The 17,477-nt window shown below is 43.7% G+C and overlaps 1 protein-coding gene across 1 annotated transcript in view; it reads left to right on the top strand.

Moving 5' to 3' along the window:
• Positions 1 to 9,061: 9,061 nt before the first annotated feature.
• Positions 9,062 to 17,477, top strand: part of urb1 (URB1 ribosome biogenesis homolog) — a 96,832-nt gene continuing 88,416 nt past the window's right edge. Inside the window, exons 1-11 of the mRNA XM_055894968.1 lie at positions 9,062 to 9,320; positions 9,552 to 9,691; positions 9,831 to 9,982; positions 10,177 to 10,306; positions 10,660 to 10,756; positions 10,932 to 11,017; positions 11,831 to 11,956; positions 12,334 to 12,464; positions 15,604 to 15,799; positions 16,111 to 16,248; positions 16,380 to 16,553. Of these exons, the coding sequence (XP_055750943.1) occupies positions 9,185 to 9,320; positions 9,552 to 9,691; positions 9,831 to 9,982; positions 10,177 to 10,306; positions 10,660 to 10,756; positions 10,932 to 11,017; positions 11,831 to 11,956; positions 12,334 to 12,464; positions 15,604 to 15,799; positions 16,111 to 16,248; positions 16,380 to 16,553 (1,506 nt within the window). The 5' untranslated portion in view covers positions 9,062 to 9,184. The remainder of the gene's footprint in view (positions 9,321 to 9,551; positions 9,692 to 9,830; positions 9,983 to 10,176; positions 10,307 to 10,659; positions 10,757 to 10,931; positions 11,018 to 11,830; positions 11,957 to 12,333; positions 12,465 to 15,603; positions 15,800 to 16,110; positions 16,249 to 16,379; positions 16,554 to 17,477) is intronic.

The following is a 17,477-nucleotide window of genomic DNA, read 5'->3' as shown; positions in this document are numbered from 1 at the left end:
TAATAGAGAAGACGTCAAAACTAGGAAATAACACATATGGAATATGTTCCCCCTCAGGAGACTTAAAAAGATGTGTCCCCAGATCCTCAAAAAGTGTTTTATTTTTTTATTTTTATTTAACCTTTATTTAACTAGGCAAGTCAGTTAAGAACATTCTTATTTACAATGACGGTCTACCAGGGAACGGGGGCTGGAATTTAAACAATTTAATTATATATATATATATAATTATATATATATATATATATAGGACAAAACACACATCACGACAAGAGAGACAACACATAAAGAGAGACCTAAGACAACAACATAGCAAGGCAGCTACACATGACAACACAGCATGGTAGCAGCACAAAACATTGTACAAACATTATTGGTCACAGACAACAGCACAAAGGGCAAGAAGGTAGAGACAACAATACATCACACAAAGCAGCCACAACTGTCAGTAAGAGTGTCCATGGTTGACTGTTTGAATGAAGAGATTGAGATAAAACAGTCCCGTTTGAGTGTTTGATGCAGCTCGTTCCAGTCGCTAGCTACAGCGAACTGAAATGACGAGTGACCCAGGGATGTGTCTGCTTTGGGGACCTTTAACAGAATGTGACTGGCAGAACGGGTGTTGTATGTGGAGGATGAGGGCAGCAGTAGATATCTCAGATAGGGGGGAGTGAGGCGTAAGAGGGTTTTATAAATAAGCATCAACCAGTGGGTCTTGCGACGGGTATACAGAGATGACCAGTTTACAGAAGAGTAAAGAGTGCAGTGATGTGTCCTATAAGGAGCATTGGTGGAAAAACTGATGGCCGAATGGTAAAGAACATCTAACCGTTCGAGAGCACCCTTACCTGCCGATCTATAAATTACGTCTCCGTAATCTAGCATGGGTAGTAGCAGGGGCGAAAATCTGAGATCAACCTTGGAGGGGACAATTACATTAAATTTTCTCAAGAGCAATTCCTGAGGGGGACACCAAAAGTAGTGCTGTAACACATAGCATACGTTGTTAAATGTATATTGAGGAACCATAATTCCTACAACTGGATAATTGATAGGTACAGTAGTTAACTGAAGGGTTTTCACAACTTGTTCAAATGTTTAAATCATTATAATTCTACTACTAATAATAGTTATAGCAGTGCTCCTTACCAGTCCAGTATGTATGCAGGTATTCATACTTACAACCAGCAATATCAAGAAAGGTCAGTAGGTGACAATGGTACTGTACACTGTATGGGTGTAGTTTTCATAAATACAATGAACATGGTGTGATCACATCTAAAAGAATCTCCATTGAGACCCATCACAAAGTTGGTCTCCGTATTGAATTGACCTTTTAATTTGACTTTTTCTGATACATTTATATAGTCATTAATATGTGCACCTGGCCTGAGTCTACAATATCTTTGCAAGAACAAAAAGCTTAAAATAAGTACAGTTCTAAAAGCAAAATAACTACTTCAATGAAAAACCCAAATAAATCAAACAAAATATCCTTCAGTGTCTCAACTCTTCAAACAGCAGCTATGGACAAGTATGTCGCACAAAGTATGCCATTTTAAATAAAATAACATGAAATAAATCATTTGTAAGTGTACTGAAAACTACTAAACAAAAGAACAACTATCAATTACACCATGGGTTCTCAAACAGGCGTCCATGGACTAATTGCAAGGGGTCCGTGAAATAAAAAAGTGTAATGAATGTAGTCAGTACCACAAGGTTTCCAGTAAGTTTACATATAATATAGAGGGGGTGGAGGTCCCTGAGGACAGCTCAAAACCTTGCCTGCCTTGCCTCAAAATATGCAGGGGTTCCAGTACCCCAAAAAGGTTGAGAACCACTGCTATACACACTACTGAACAAAAGAACCGAGCATATGTTTGCGGGTTTCCTCAACAACACATCAGTTGGCACTTTCGCAATGCCCTCGCCTGTTGTCTCCGACACCCTGTATAGCCCAATAAACTCCTTGTGAGGGACAAGGTCATGGTCAACATAACGCAGACAGACATTCTCCTGTTCAGCACCAGAGACATCTTGAGTACCATCAACAATTAATGAAAATTGTACAATCGGAAGAGACCTAATCTCAGCTGCAATGCCTCGAATGACTATTGGCCATGATGTTCAGAATTTCATTCTGTGCTTTTGGGCCTGTGTACATTGTGGTACGCTCTGTTAACCACTTCAGTAAAATGGGATCATCCTCTTCTGCCCTAAGTTTCAAAATCTGGTATAAATTCCCATTGTCATCCGTGTGGCCTCTAAAGGCTTGTCCCTGTCTTACTACATGCCGCACCGAACTAACAATTTTCATCAAGCAATGCCTTGCGTCATCCTGCTGTTTACCCCACGCGCTGGACATAACTGGACACTGATTGGATTTAGCTGGTGTGCTGTTACAATTACAAAGTGGCGGTGGGTTTGGCAATTTTGATGTGCTGTGAATTTTTCAATGCCCTTTCTCCAGTTCCTAAATCCTGCACTAATGAAGGCAGCATCAGCTCTTTGGCCAAAAGATGGCTGGCTTGAAAACCCTTGGCTACAGTGAAAACACAACACTCCTTTTATTGATGGGTTATAATGTAGCCAGGGGAAATCGCGAAACCATCTCTCTTGAAACGTCAACACTCTGTTGGCAAGAGTTTGCGGTTCTATAAATTGTGGGTGTGGCTGATATGGTTTTGTGCCATCACTGTGGTAACTGGACAATGCTGTGCCACTGTCCCCTATACTGGTGCTGCTGGCAACAAGGGTGACACTTGGTCCTGCCGTGGCTGTGACACTGTCCTCTGAAGTCTCTCTCCCTGGCTCTTTCCCTTTCACCACCCTAACTGACTCAGTCTGTCTCCTAGAAAATAAATAAGGTGTTTGCCGTACTCCTAACTACCGGTACCCAAAACTACACAATTAATCACAACAGCAATACCATTGCCGTAAACGAATCTTAGTTTAGTCACCAGTTTAAGTTGAGAGTGGGGGTATCCATGGCATTTTCCAATTATGTCCCTATTTTACAAGTCAAAAAAATTGAGAACCTTTCATAATGTTGCCAAACAAAGACTCAACAAACTTACCTGAGACTCCCTGTCTCTGCCAATCTGTCCCTGCATATCTGTCCCCAGCTCTGCTGTCTGTGTGCCATCTGTTGCCTGCTCTGCCTAATGACATCATTGTGAAACATTTCCATTAGCATTTCACTTCTTTCTTATGAACATTTTATCAACTAGTCTTTGAGATATTAGGATACTAGAGTTCTTACTATGCGTTTTGGTGTACTGACAAATACTCTGCTGTCCGTCTTCTTACTTTTTTCTGCCATTTTTCTACCTGGCTGGCTGGCTGGCCTAGCTGCACACACACACATTTACACAACACATGCTGCAACCTTTTGTAATTTAAATAGTTTGTTTCATATTGGCTGGCTTCCAACAATAGCTGAATTTGTAAAGCTAGCGAGCACCAATTCCGTTTCTGTGTGTTTGCTATAATCTTTGCTACCTGGTTAAATAAAGGTGAAATAAAATAAAATAAAAAAAGTTCACTAGCGACAATTTATCTTTTGCAACGAGACCATTATATATATTTAAGACAATGGTAGAAGAGAGTGTAGTTCTGTTCTGTTCAGTTTGGACTTCAGTTTATTGCTAACCTTATCACAGGGACGTCGAAGCACTACAGCTGCATGCTGATCTTGGAATAAACTGACGATAGCAAAGATTCCATCTTTGACGACGCCACATAAATGGAATAGGTACTAACTAGCTTGATAGTTAATGTTTGCTTTAGTTTGCGCGGTAGCTCTGCAAATTCAACTAGTGTGTGAACCCTGCCAACATAAAAATAAATAAATAACATTGCTATGGACCTGCTATGGATTGACTGAATGAACCTCACGTCAGTTACGTACATGTCCCTTTCGGACAGTAGATACGAACCCTTTATTACCTTGCCAGCTAAAGAACTGGCAGTGGATCAAACCATTGTGAGGCAAAGGGCGGGGGGGGTCGCAATCTTTTGAAATTTAAATGCACTATTAAGTGTCTATAATCAGCACAAGTGCTTTCATTGCGTATTATTAATATTATTAAAATTACATAGTTATGTTTACAGTGATATATTGGGGGGACAAATCATATTTTTCCCAAGATGGGGGGGGTCGTGTCCCCCCCGTCCCCCCTGGGATTTCCGCCTATGGGTAGTAGAATGGTCATCTGAATCAGGGTTAGTTTGGCATCTGGGGTGAAAGAGGAGCGATTACGATAGAGGAAACCAAGTCTAGATTTAACCTTAGCCTGCAGCTTTCAAATGTGCTGAGAGAAGGACCGTCTAGCCATACTCCCAAGTACTTGTATGAGGTGACTACCTCAAGCTCTAAACCCTCAGAGGTAGTAATCACACCGGTGGGGAGAGGGGCATTCTTCTTACCAAACCACATTACCTTTGTTTTGGAGGTGTTCAGAACAAGGTTAAGGGCAGAGAGCTTGTTGGACAATAAGAAAAAGCTTTGTTGTAGAGCATTTAACACAAAATCCGGGGAGGGGCCAGCTGAGTATAAGACTGTATCATCTGCATATACTGTAAATGGATGAGAGAGCTTCCTACTGCCTGAGCTGTGTTGTTTATGTAAATTAAGAAGTGCGTGGGGCCTAGGATTGAGCCTTGGGGTACTCCCTTGGTGACAGGCAGTGGCTGAAACAGCAGATTTTCTGACTTTATACACTGCACTCTTTGAGAGAGGTAGTTAGCAAACCAGACCAAAGACCCATCAGAGACACCAATACTCATTAGCCGTCCCACAAGAATGGAATGGTCTACCGTATCAAAAGCTTTGGCCAAGTCAATAAAAATAGCAGCATAACATTGCTTAGAATCAAGGGCAATGGTGACATCATTGAGGACCTTTAAGGTTGCAGTGACACATCCATAACCTGAACAGAAACCAGATTGCATACCAGAGAGAATACTATAGACATCAAGAAAGTCAATCAGTTGATTATTGACAAGTTTTTCCAACACTTTTGATAAACAGGGCAACATAGAAATAGGCCTAATAACAGTTAGACAAAGGAGCTGATCGCCTATAGCAGTTAGTTCTACAGCTGCACCATCGAGAGCATCCTGACCAGTTTCATCACCGCCTGGTATGGCAACCGCTCGGCATCTGACCGTAAGGAGCTTCAGAGGGTAGTGCGTACAGCCCAGTACGTCACTGGGGCCAAGCTTCCTGCCATCCAGGACCTATATAATAGGCGGTGTCAGAGGAAAGCCCATAAAATTGTCAGAGACTCCAGTCACCCAGGTCATAGACTGTTCTCTCTGCTACCGCACGGCAAGCGGTACCAAAGCGCCAAGTCTTGGAACAAAACGCTCCTTAACAGCTTCTACCCGCAAGCCATAAGACTGCTGAACAATTATTAAATGGCAAACGGACAATCACATTGACCCCCCCCCCCCCCCCTTCATTTGTTTTTACACTGCGCTACTCGCTGTTTACTATCTATGCATAGTCACTTCACCCCTACCTACATGTACAAATTGCCTCAACCAATCTGTACCCCTGCACACTGACTCGGTACCGGTACTGTATATAGCCACGTTATTGTTATGTTATTGTGTTACTTTTTATAATTTTTATTTTAGTTTATTTGGTAAATATTTTCTTAACTCTTCTTGAACTACACTGTTGGTTAAGGGGTTGTAAGTAAGCATTTCACGGTAAAGTCGACACTTGCTGTATTCTGCGCATTTGACAAATAAAGTGTGATTTGATTTGAGTAACCAAAAAAGTGTTAAACAAATATATATTTATATTTGAGATTCTCCAAAGTAGCCATCCTTTGTCTTGATGACAGCTTTGCACACTCTTGGCATTCTCTCAACCAGCTTCAGGAGGTAGTCACCTGGAATGCATTTCAAATAATAGGTCTGCCTTGTTAAAAGTTAATTTGTGGAATTTCCTTTCCTTAAAGGGTTTGAGCCAGTCAGTTGTGTCGTAACAAGGTAGGGTTGGTATACAGAAGATAGCCCTATTTGGTAAAATAACAAGTCCTTTTTATGGCAAGAACAGCTCAAATAAGCAAAGAGAAACGACAATCCATCATTACTTTAAGACATGAAGGTCAGTCAATTTGGAAAATTGCAGTCGCAAAAACCTTCAAGCGCTATGATGACACTGGCTCTCATGAGGACTGCCACAGGAAAGGAAGACTCAGAGTTACCTCTGCAGAGAATAAGTTCATTAGAGTTACCAGCCTCAGAAATTGCAGCCCAAATAAATGCTTCACAGAGTTCAAGTAACAGACACATCTCAACAGCAACTGTTCAGAGGAGACTGCGTGAATCAGGCCTTCATGGTCGAATTGCTGTAAAGGAACCTCTACTAAAGGACACCAATAAGAAGAGACTTGCTTGGGCCAAGAAACACGAGGAATGGACATTAGACCGGTGGAAATCTGTCCTTTGGTCTGATGAGTACAAATTTGAGATTTTTGGTTCCAACCGCCGTGTCTTTGTGAGATGCAGAGTAGGGGAACGGATGAACTCCGCATGTGTGGTTCCCACCGTGAAGCATGGAGGAGGAGGTGTGATGGTGTGGGGGTGATTTGCTGGTGACACTGTCAGTGATTTATTTAGAATTCAAGGCACGCTTAACCAGCATGGCTACCACAGCATTCTGCAGCGATACGCCATCCCATCTGGTTTGCGCTTAGTGGGACTATCATTTGTTTTTCAACAGGACAATCTCCGCAGGACAATCTTTACTTTGAAGAATCTAAAATATGTTTTGATTTGTTTAACACGTTTTTGGTTACTACATGATACCATATGTGTTATGTCATAGTTTTGATGTTTTCACTATTATTCTACAATGTAGAAAATAGTAAAAATAAAGAAAACCCTTGAATGAGTAGGTGTGTCCAAACTAGTGTTTTGGGTCATTGTCCAGTTGAAAAACAAATTATAGTTCCACTAAGTGTCACGTTTTGACCATAGTTCTTGTGTGTTTTGCTTGTTTTAGTGTTGGTCAGGACGTGAGCTGTGTTGTGTGTCTAGTTTGTCTGTTTCTATGTTTGGCCTAATATGGTTCTCAATCAGAGGCAGGTGTTTTGTGTTGTCTCTGATTGGGAATCATATATAGGTGGCTTGTTTTGTGTTGGGATTTTGTGGGTGGTTGTTTCCTGTCTTTGTGTTTTCGCTGCACCAGATAGGGCTGTATCGGTTTGCCACATTTGTTATTTTGTATCGTTTAATTAAACATGTTGAGCACTGGCTACGCTGCGTGTTGGTCCGATCCCTGTTACACCTCCTCTTCTCGTGAAGAGAGGGAAGGCTGCCGTTACACAAATCACAAACCAGATTGTTCCTCTGTCCAGTGTCTGTGTTCTTTTGCCCATCTTATTCTTTTATTTTTATTGGCCAGTCTGAGAAATGGCTTTTTCTTTGCAACTCTGCCTAGAAGGCCAGCATCCAGGAGTCGCCTCTTCGCTGTTGACGTTGAGACTGGTGTTTTGTCGGTACTATTTAATGAAGCTGCCCGTTGAGGACTTGTGAGGCATCTGTTTCTCAAACTAGACACTCTAATGTACTTGTCCTCTTGCTCAGTTGTGCACCGGGGCCTCCCACTCATCTTTCTATTCTGGTTAGAGCCAGTTTGCGCTGTTCTGTGAAGTGAGTAGTACACAGCGTTGTACGAGATCTTCAGTTTCTAGGCAATTTCTCGCATGGAATAACCTTCATGTCTCAGAACAAGAATAGACTGACAAGTTTCAGAAGAAAGGCCTTTGTTTCTGGCCATTTTGAGCCTGTAATCGAACCCACAAATGCTGATGCTCCAGAAACTCAACTAATCTAAAGAAGGCCAGTTTTATTGCTTTTTTAATCAGGACAACAGTTTTCACCTGTGCTAACATAATTACAAAAGGCTTTTCTAATGATCAATTAGCCTTTTAAAATGATAAACCAGGATTAGCTAACACAACGTGCCATTGGAACACATGAGTGATGGTTGCTGATAATGGGCCTGTAACGTCTATGTACATATTCCATTAAAAATCAGCCGTTTCCAGCTACAATAGTCATTTACAACATTAACAATGTCTACTCTTTATTTCTGATCAATTTGATGTTATTTTAATAAACAAAAAAATTAGCTTTTCTTTCAAAAACAAGGACATTTCTAAGTGACCCCAAACTTTTGAACGGTAGTGTACATTGTAATATTGTTGTATGGTGGTATTATACATGTTGTATTGTAGATATTGTAGCGACCCGCACAGACAGCTGTGTGTTATGTGTTAGGCTAGTAGGTGGTTGTGTTCGCGGGGTCCGACATGTCAGTCAACCTGCTATCTGCCAATCACGGGAATGCCTGGAATGTTCTGATGCCGGGCATCCTGGTGGTTGGCGGAGTGGCGTGGAGGGGGGTTGGGCAGGGGGATGGAGCATTGGAAGTTAAGACCAGGTTTTGCCTTTGTTCTCTCTCTTACGTCTGGGCTTCACAAGAGAAGGTCACGATTGGCTTGTGGGCTATCTTTCATTTATTTGGCGTGGGCTACGGCCAAACAGTAGCCTGTGTAAAGTTGGTTTAATAAACCGTCCATTCGTAAACTCAATCCTCTGTCTGGACAGTTGTTCTTTTATGATCTAGTCAGGTCATTACAATATTTAGTGGTGTAATAATGTTATAATGATGCACTGTTTTATCTTTTGTTTTATGTGTAATGTAAATGTCTTAATGTGTTTTGGACCCCAGGAAGAGTAGCTGATATCCGTTACAGATAGATACAATACTTTATTGATAATGATAAAGTATTGTATCATGTTTTCTGTATGTTCTTTACAATGAGCTGAATGAGGTAGGAATGACAGGCTCAATTCCTGGACCATTATTCTGTTATTCTAATAATGATCCCTCCTTGAAGAGGAAATAAAAGAAACAAGATTGTCAGTCTCACTTCTTTATTTGAATTAATTATTTATATTTGAGGACTATTGTGCGTGAGCGTGAAGGGAGAATATTCACTGATTGCGCAGCCCGGAACCAAAGTGACGTGGAAATGGAGCTCGCCCGGACACATTGACATAAGAACACATTTATGTTTAGATTCTCACATGTGTAGCTAGCAAGACCGGTGGCTAAAACTATTTGATCGCTTTTTCGGTTTACCTCTCAAACAAGATGGGGAAGAAACGGTCGAGTGAAGATGTGGATGAGTCCAAAAAGCATGCGAAGAAAGGAAAAGTATCTGAGACAGCAGAGTTCAATGGAACCGTTTTTAAAGCCATGTTGAAGGAGCCGACCAAGGCAATGAAGGGTGAGTAGCAGTGTTGCTATTAGCTACCGTTAGCTTACTAGCTACCTACAACGGCGCTATAACGTATTGTTCTCAAATTTGCAGCGATAGGATTTCACTTTTTGTTTTAATTTTGTTTGTTTGTTGCAGAGTGTATGTCGATTATCAAAGGTGCTAGTTGTATTGTCATTGAATATGTCAATACTGAACAACTGCTGTCTGTTTTCAAAACGTGTTCTCTCTGCGCTGCAGGCTTGGAGACATTCATCACGACAGCAAGGAAGCTGCCATCCCCTGACCTGTATGACGTTGTTGAGGGTTACATCAAGATCTCCATGGAATGTTCTGAGATCTTCAAACTGCTGGAGGGAGACAAGCAGATGGAGAGTGAAGTATGTAGAGTACAGCATTAGCTTCTGTCAGTCTCCTGTTCGCCTGGAAATCAGTCTCTCTCTCTCTCTCTCTATATATACACACACACACATCATGTAATAATCTGTTAGACATCACATTGTCCTTGTCTCTGTCCAGATGATGGTGATCTTCCAGAGTTTGGAGATGATTCTGCTGCGTACGGCCAGTGATCTCTCTCATTTCAGCATGGTGGGATCCACTATAGTCAAGAAGGTTGTCTCTAGCTATATGAAACTAATACAGATGTCCCTAAACTCAGAAAACCACAGGTACGTTGGAACATGAAGCAACGTTTGTTTGAACGGAATCCAGATTTTGTGTTTGTGTGTGTGTGTGTGTGTGTGTGTGTGTGTGTGTGTGTGTGTGTGTGTGTGTGTGTGTGTGTGTGTGTGTGTGTGTGTGTGTGTGTGCGTGCGTGCGTCTCTCTCATTCTAACATAGTATTGTCGTATCTTCTGGGCCAGGTTTGTCCGTCAGTGCCTGAGTTTCCTGTCAGCCATGGTGTCCCAGGGAGCCGACACAGCCAGGGAAGTCTTCAGCCACTTCCACTTCACCAAAGGCCTGTCTGCTTTGGCCAAGAGGAAGGATAGGATGGTAAGAGACCTGGTCTGTGTCCATCCTAAATGGCACCCTTTTCCCTATACAGTGCACTACTTTTGACCAGGGTCCATAGGGAATAGGGTGCACTACTTTTGACCAGGGTCCATAGGGAATAGGGTGCCGTTTGGGACACTCGCTCTGTATGAGGGTTTATAGTTCTCTTTAGTGTCAAAATGTCATCCTCCTGACTGTTTGAGCTGACCAGGAAAAACGATGTCCCAAAAACGATGTCCCAAAAACTATGTCCCAACCAGGTCTCGGATTGAGGTTATAATGATTCATCTCTCATGACTGGTATTCTGTGATCTCATTCATCTCTCTCTCTCTCTCTCTCTCTCTCTCTCCAGGGTAGACCTGATGTTCGCATGGCTTACACCCAGTTTGCTCTCTCCTTCCTGGTCTCTGGTGACAACGCTACTATTGGACAACTACTGGAGATGAAAGGTCAGGATTATACTACATTTCAAAATGACAGAAAATTCAACAAGAATAATACAATTAAAATAAGCTTGAGAATATAGGCCTGCCTTTGCCTTGTCTGATGGAGGATCGTATCCACTGTAGGAATATAGGCCTGTCTTTCCCTTGTCTGATGATGAAATGTTTTATTGTTTGTCAGATTTCCTGCCAGACATTCTAAGCAGCGGACTGACGGAGGATCGTATCTCCACTGTCAACCTGATTCTGTCTACTCTGCAGACTAAGGTCGGGCCTCATCTCTTGTCTCAGTGACTTTTCAGGGTAATGGATGAAAATGTCTATTTAGTCAGGATGATTAGGAGACATTATAAGGTGGTTGTACATACTTATGACAAGTATTATAGTGCATTAATAACTGCATCATAATGCGTTATACCTGCAGGCTTTAAGTGATTATAACGTGTACACTGGTAGTCGGGAAGCAAGTTCAGGGAGTGTATTTCATAAATTAACATAGAACAAAACAAGAAACACAGGTAGCGTACAGACATGACCACTGGAACAGAAACAATAACGCCTGGGGAAAGAACCAAAGAGAGAGTGACAGATTTAGGGAAGGTAATCAGGTAGAAAGAACCAAAGAGAGAGTGACAGATTTAGGGAAGGTAATCAGGTAGAAAGAACCAAAGAGAGAGTGACAGATTTAGGGAAGGTAATCAGGTAGAAAGAACCAAAGAGAGAGTGACAGATTCAGGGAAGATAATCAGGTAGAAAGAACCAAAGAGAGAGTGACAGATTTAGGGAAGATAATCAGGTAGAAAGAACCAAAGAGAGAGTGACAGATTTAGGGAAGATAATCAGGTAGAAAGAACCAAAGAGAGAGTGACAGATTTAGGGAAGGTAATCAGGTAGAAAGAACCAAAGAGAGAGTGACAGATTTAGGGAAGATAATCAGGCAGGTGATGGAGTCCAGGTGAGGCCGATGAGGCGCTGGTGGACGTAACGATGGTGACAGGTGTGCGTCATAATGAGCAGCCTGGTGACCTGGAGCGCCGGAGAGGGAGTGTACGTGACAGCGATGTGTTTCCTCTGCTATAGGTGGTCCAGCGACAAGGCATCAGTAAGACCCAGAAGGTGCGTTTCTTCACCCCATTTCTCCTGGCCCAGATTGCATCTCTCTACGGGTGGCATGGCATTGTGGATGCAAGCACAGACGACAGCAAGGTAATGGATCTGTCCACTAGTTATCTCTTTATCTCTCTCTTTATCTCTCTCTCTTTATCTCTCTCTCTCTCTCTCTCTCGGTTAGAGCTTTGGGCCAGTAACCGAAAGGTCACTGGTTTGAATCCCGGAGCCGACAAGATGAACAGTCTGTTGCTGTGCCCTTGAGCAAGGCACTTAACCCTACTCGCTCCAGGGGCGCTGGACAACGGTGACCCGGGCCGTGACCAGGGGGTGTCTTAGGGGGCATCGGGATATGCATGAAACACATTTCTCTTACACACTTATTCAAGTGTGTAAGAGGACAAATATAAGCAACCCCTAAATTATTCTCACCCACAATCATCACTGAGTCTTGTTTTGAATGTCCATTTCTTCAGATGGCAGGGAATGCAGAGGAAGCAGGGCAGATGGTCGTGAGGAAACTGGTTCACAACTTCCTCCTGAATCTATGCTGCTCCCGGAAGCATGGCATCAGTTTCCATGACCCCAGCTTTGGAACTGCCGGCAGGTCAGTCATGAATCTGATGCCTTCCAGCTCTCCTCTCTGTTCTCTCTATCTCTCTGTTCTCTCTCCTCTCTGTTCTCTCTCCTCTCTGTTCTCTCTCCTCTCTGTTCTCTCTCCTCTCTGTTCTCTCTCCTCTCTGTTCTCTCTCCTCTCTGTTCTCTCTCCTCTCTGTTCTCTCTCCTCTCTGTTCTCTCTCCTCTCTGTTCTCTCTCCTCTCTGTTCTCTCTCCTCTCTGTTCTCTCTGTTCTCTCTGTTCTCTCTATCTCTCTGTTCTCTCTATCTCTCTGTTCTCTCTATCTCTCTGTTCTCTCTATCTCTCTGTTCTCTCTATCTCTCTGTTCTCTCTATCTCTCTGTTCTCTCTATCTCTCTGTTCTCTCTATCTCTCTGTTCTCTCTCCTCTCTCTATCTCTCTCCTCTCTCTATCTCTCTCCTCTCTCTATCTCTCTCCTCTCTGTTCTCTCTGTTCTCTCTATCTCTCTGTTCTCTCTCCTCTCTGTTCTCTCTGTTCTCTATCCTCTCTGTTCTCTCTGTTCTCTCTGTTCTCTCTCCTCTCTGTTCTCTCTGTTCTCTATCTCTGTTCTCTATCTCTGTTCTCTCTCCTCTCTCTATCTCTCTCCTCTCTCTATCTCTCTCTATCTCTCTCCTCTCTCTATCTCTCTCCTCTCTCTATCTCTCTCCTCTCTGTTCTCTCTGTTCTCTCTATCTCTCTGTTCTCTCTATCTCTCTGTTCTCTCTATCTCTCTGTTCTCTATATCTCTCTGTTCTCTCTGTTCTCTGTTCTCTCTGTTCTCTATCCTCTCTGTTCCCTCTGTTCTCTCTATCTCTCTGTTCTCTCTGTTCTCTCTGTTCTCTCTGTTCTCTCTGTTCTCTCTGTTCTCTCTGTTCTCTCTGTTCTCTCTATCTCTCTGTTCTCTCTATCTCTCTGTTCTCTCTATCTCTCTATCTCTCTGTTCTCTCTATCTCTCTGTTCTCTCTCCTCTCTCTATCTCTCTCCTCTCTCTCTCTCTATCTCTCTCCTCTCTGTTCTCTCTGTTCTCTCTATCTCTCTGTTCTCTCTATCTCTCTGTTCTCTCTATCTCTCTGTTCTCTATATCTCTCTGTTCTCTCTCCTCTCTGTTCTCTCTGTTCTCTCTGTTCTCTATCCTCTCTGTTCTCTCTGTTCTCTCTATCTCTCTGTTCTCTCTCCTCTCTGTTCTCTCTGTTCTCTATCTCTCTGTTCTCTCTCCTCTCTCTATCTCTCTCCTCTCTCTATCTCTCTCCTCTCTCTATCTCTCTCCTCTCTCTATCTCTCTCCTCTCTGTTCTCTCTGTTCTCTCTATCTCTCTGTTCTCTCTATCTCTCTGTTCTCTCTATCTCTCTGTTCTCTCTATCTCTCTGTTCTCTATATCTCTCTGTTCTCTCTCCTCTCTGTTCCCTCTGTTCTCTCTATCTCTCTGTTCTCTCTCCTCTCTGTTCTCTCTCCTCTCTGTTCTATCTCCTCTCTGTTCTATCTCTCTGTTCTCTCTGTTCTCTCTGTTCTCTCTGTTCTCTCTGTTCTCTCTGTTCTCTCTGTCCTCTCTCCTCTCTGTTCTCTCTCCTCTCTGTTCTCTCTCCTCTCTGTTATCTCTCCTCTCTCTCCATCACCCTCCTGAAGGTGTGTGTGTGTGTGTGTGTACAGTAGACATAGACCTGAAGCTGTGTGTCTGTACAGTAGACATAGACCTGAAGTTGTGTGTGTGTACAGTAGACATAGACCTGAAGCTGTGTGTCTGTACAGTAGACATAGACCTGAAGCTGTGTGTCTGTACAGTAGACATAGACCTGAAGCTGTGTGTCTGTACAGTAGACATAGACCTGAAGCGGTGTGTCTGTACAGTAGACATAGACCTGAAGCGGTGTGTCTGTACAGTAGACATAGACCTGAAGCGGTGTGTCTGTCTGTACAGTAGACATAGACCTGAAGCGGTGTGTGTGTGTGTACAGTAGACATAGACCTGAAGCTGTGTGTGTGTGTGTCTGTACAGTAGACATAGACCTGAAGCTGTGTGTGTGTGTGTACAGTAGACATAGACCTGAAGCTGTGTGTGTGTGTGTGTGTACAGTAGACATAGACCTGAAGTTGGTGTGTGTGTGTCTGTACAGTAGACATAGACCTGAAGCTGTGTGTGTGTGTGTGTACAGTAGACATAGACCTGAAGTTGGTGTGTGTGTGTCTGTACAGTAGACATAGACCTGAAGCTGTGTGTGTGTGTGTACAGTAGACATAGACCTGAAGTTGGTGTGTGTGTGTCTGTACAGTAGACATAGACCTGAAGCTGTGTGTGTGTGTGTGTGTACAGTAGACATAGACCTGAAGCTGTGTGTGTGTGTGTACAGTAGACATAGACCTGAAGTTGGTGTGTGTGTGTCTGTACAGTAGACATAGACCTGAAGCTGTGTGTGTGTGTGTACAGTAGACATAGACCTGAAGGTGTGTGTGTGTGTGTGTGTGTCAGTAGACATAGACCTGAAGCTGTGTGTCTGTCTGTACAGTAGACATAGACCTGAAGGTGTGTGTGTGTGTGTACAGTAGACATAGACCTGAAGGTGTGTGTGTGTGTGTCAGTAGACATAGACCTGAAGGTGTGTGTGTGTGTGTGTGTGTGTCAGTACAGTAGACATAGACCTGAAGGTGTGTGTGTGTGTACAGTAGACATAGACCTGAAGGTGTGTGTCTGTGTGTGTGTGTCAGTACAGTAGACATAGACCTGAAGGTGTGTGTGTGTGTGTACAGTAGACATAGACCTGAAGGTGTGTGTCTGTACAGTAGACATAGACCTGAAGCTGTGTGTGTGTGTGTACAGTAGACATAGACCTGAAGGTGTGTGTCTGTACAGTAGACATAGACCTGAAGCTGTGTGTGTGTCTGTACAGTAGACATAGACCTGAAGCTGTGTGTGTGTCTGTCTGTACAGTAGACATAGACCTGAAGGTGTGTGTGTGTGTGTGTGTGTGTGTGTGTGTGTGTGTGTGTGTGTGTGTGTGTGTACAGTAGACATAGACCTGAAGGTGTGTGTGTGTGTCTGTACAGTAGACATAGACCTGAAGGTGTGTGTGTGTGTGTGTGTGTGTGTGTACAGTAGACATAGACCTGAAGGTGTGTGTGTGTGTCTTCTGTCCAGGGTTGGGAACATTGTGCTACTGCAGTTTGTGGTGGGGCTGAAGCAGGCTACAGAAGATGACCTGGTCTCTGATCTGATGGCCAATATACTAAGGGCCAGCCCTGACATCTTGGGCAGGTTCTTCAAGGAGACCAAGTACTCCTTCACCCCTCGCCTCAAATCTGCCTGGACGGACAGCATCACTCTGCTCAAAAAGGTTTTTAATCAACTGTTTGTTTCCTTGTATTATTGAGTTTCATAACGTTATTTTGTTTACGTTTTCCAACGTCGAGGGACGGTTCTGTCTGTAACGTTGGGGCACCAACAACGTAAGAGAATTCTAAGCTGTATTTTATTGTATAACTGTATAGAGATCAGACGTCACCGTACACAGTGGGGCAGCGTACAGAAATCAACAAACACAATGTGAATCTGCCAAGACTGTCACAATTGGCTGTCCGTTGTCTGTCAATCGTAGGCGCCTGTCATGTTTGATAGCTGTTGACTACTCTAATCCTGTCTCTTCAGATCTACGAGTCTCAGCCAGAGGTGTCCATGGCCTTCCAGACCAGAGAGGTCGTTCCACTGCCCCGCCTCCTGTCCATGGTGCTGGTGACATCACTTCCTCCCGTCTGTAACAAGGCCTTCTTCACGCAGGGCATCAACGTGAGTTTTCCCGGCGCCTCACCTGTTATAGAATAATGGTTATTAAGCGGACTTTTCACTTTGGTGATGAAAATGTGTCCCGATGTTTCCAGCTTTGTGCTGTTTACCCATCTTTCCTCCGTGTGTCCCAGTTTGCCAACGCGGTGGTACAGCACACGACCCTGTCCCTGATGTCGTTCCTCCTGAAGAGAGCTCAGAGGAACATGGAGTTGTGTCTGGACCGCTCTGTGTGGCTCGCCTCTGATCTATACACCCCAGCCACCATGGAGGACTTCACACAGCAGTACAGGGAGGCCCTGGGCAAGGTAACGTACAGGACGTCACACAGCAGTACAGGGAGGCCCTGGGCAAGGTAACGTACAGGACTTTACACAGCAGTACAGGGAGGCCCTGGGCAAGGTAACATACAGGACTTTACACAGCAGTACAGGGAGGCACTGGGCAAGGTAACATACAGGACTTTACACAGCAGTACAGGGAGGCACTGGGCAAGGTAACGTACAGGACGTCACACAGCAGTACAGGGAGGCCCTGGGCAAGGTAACGTACAGGACGTCACACAGCAGTACAGGGAGGCCCTGGGCAAGGTAACGTACAGGACTTTACACAGCAGTACAGGGAGGCCCTGGGCAAGGTAACGTACAGGACGTCACACAGCAGTACAGGGAGGCCCTGGGCAAGGTAACGTACAGGACGTCACACAGCAGTACAGGGAGGCCCTGGGCAAGGTAACGTACAGGACTTTAGTACTGTGTAGTACTGTATACCTACTGTAGGACTGTGGACCTACTGTAGTACTGTGGACCTACTGTAGTACTGTGGACCTACTGTAGTACTGTGGACCTACTGTAGTACTGTGGATCTACTGTAGTACTGTGGATCTACTGTAGTACTGTATACCTACTGTAGTACTGTATACCTACTGTAGTACTGTGTACCTACTGTGTATCTACTGTAGTACTGTATACCTACTGTAGGACTGTGGACCTACTGTAGTACTGTGGATCTACTGTAGTACTGTGGATCTACTGTAGTACTGTATACCTACTGTAGTACTGTATACCTACTGTGGTACTGTATACCTACTGTGGTACTGTATACCTACTGTGGTACTGTATAACTACTGTGGTACTGTATACCTACTGTGGTACTGTATATCTACTGTAGTACTGTATACCTACTGTAGTACTGTATATCTACTGTAGTACTGTATATCTACTGTAGTACTG

Source organism: Salvelinus fontinalis, chromosome 33, assembly GCF_029448725.1.
Source record: "Salvelinus fontinalis isolate EN_2023a chromosome 33, ASM2944872v1, whole genome shotgun sequence".
In the NCBI taxonomy this organism is placed as follows: Eukaryota; Metazoa; Chordata; class Actinopteri; order Salmoniformes; family Salmonidae; genus Salvelinus; species Salvelinus fontinalis.
Note: the sequence above shows the minus strand (reverse complement) of the source record. Positions and strands in the feature narration are given on the sequence as shown.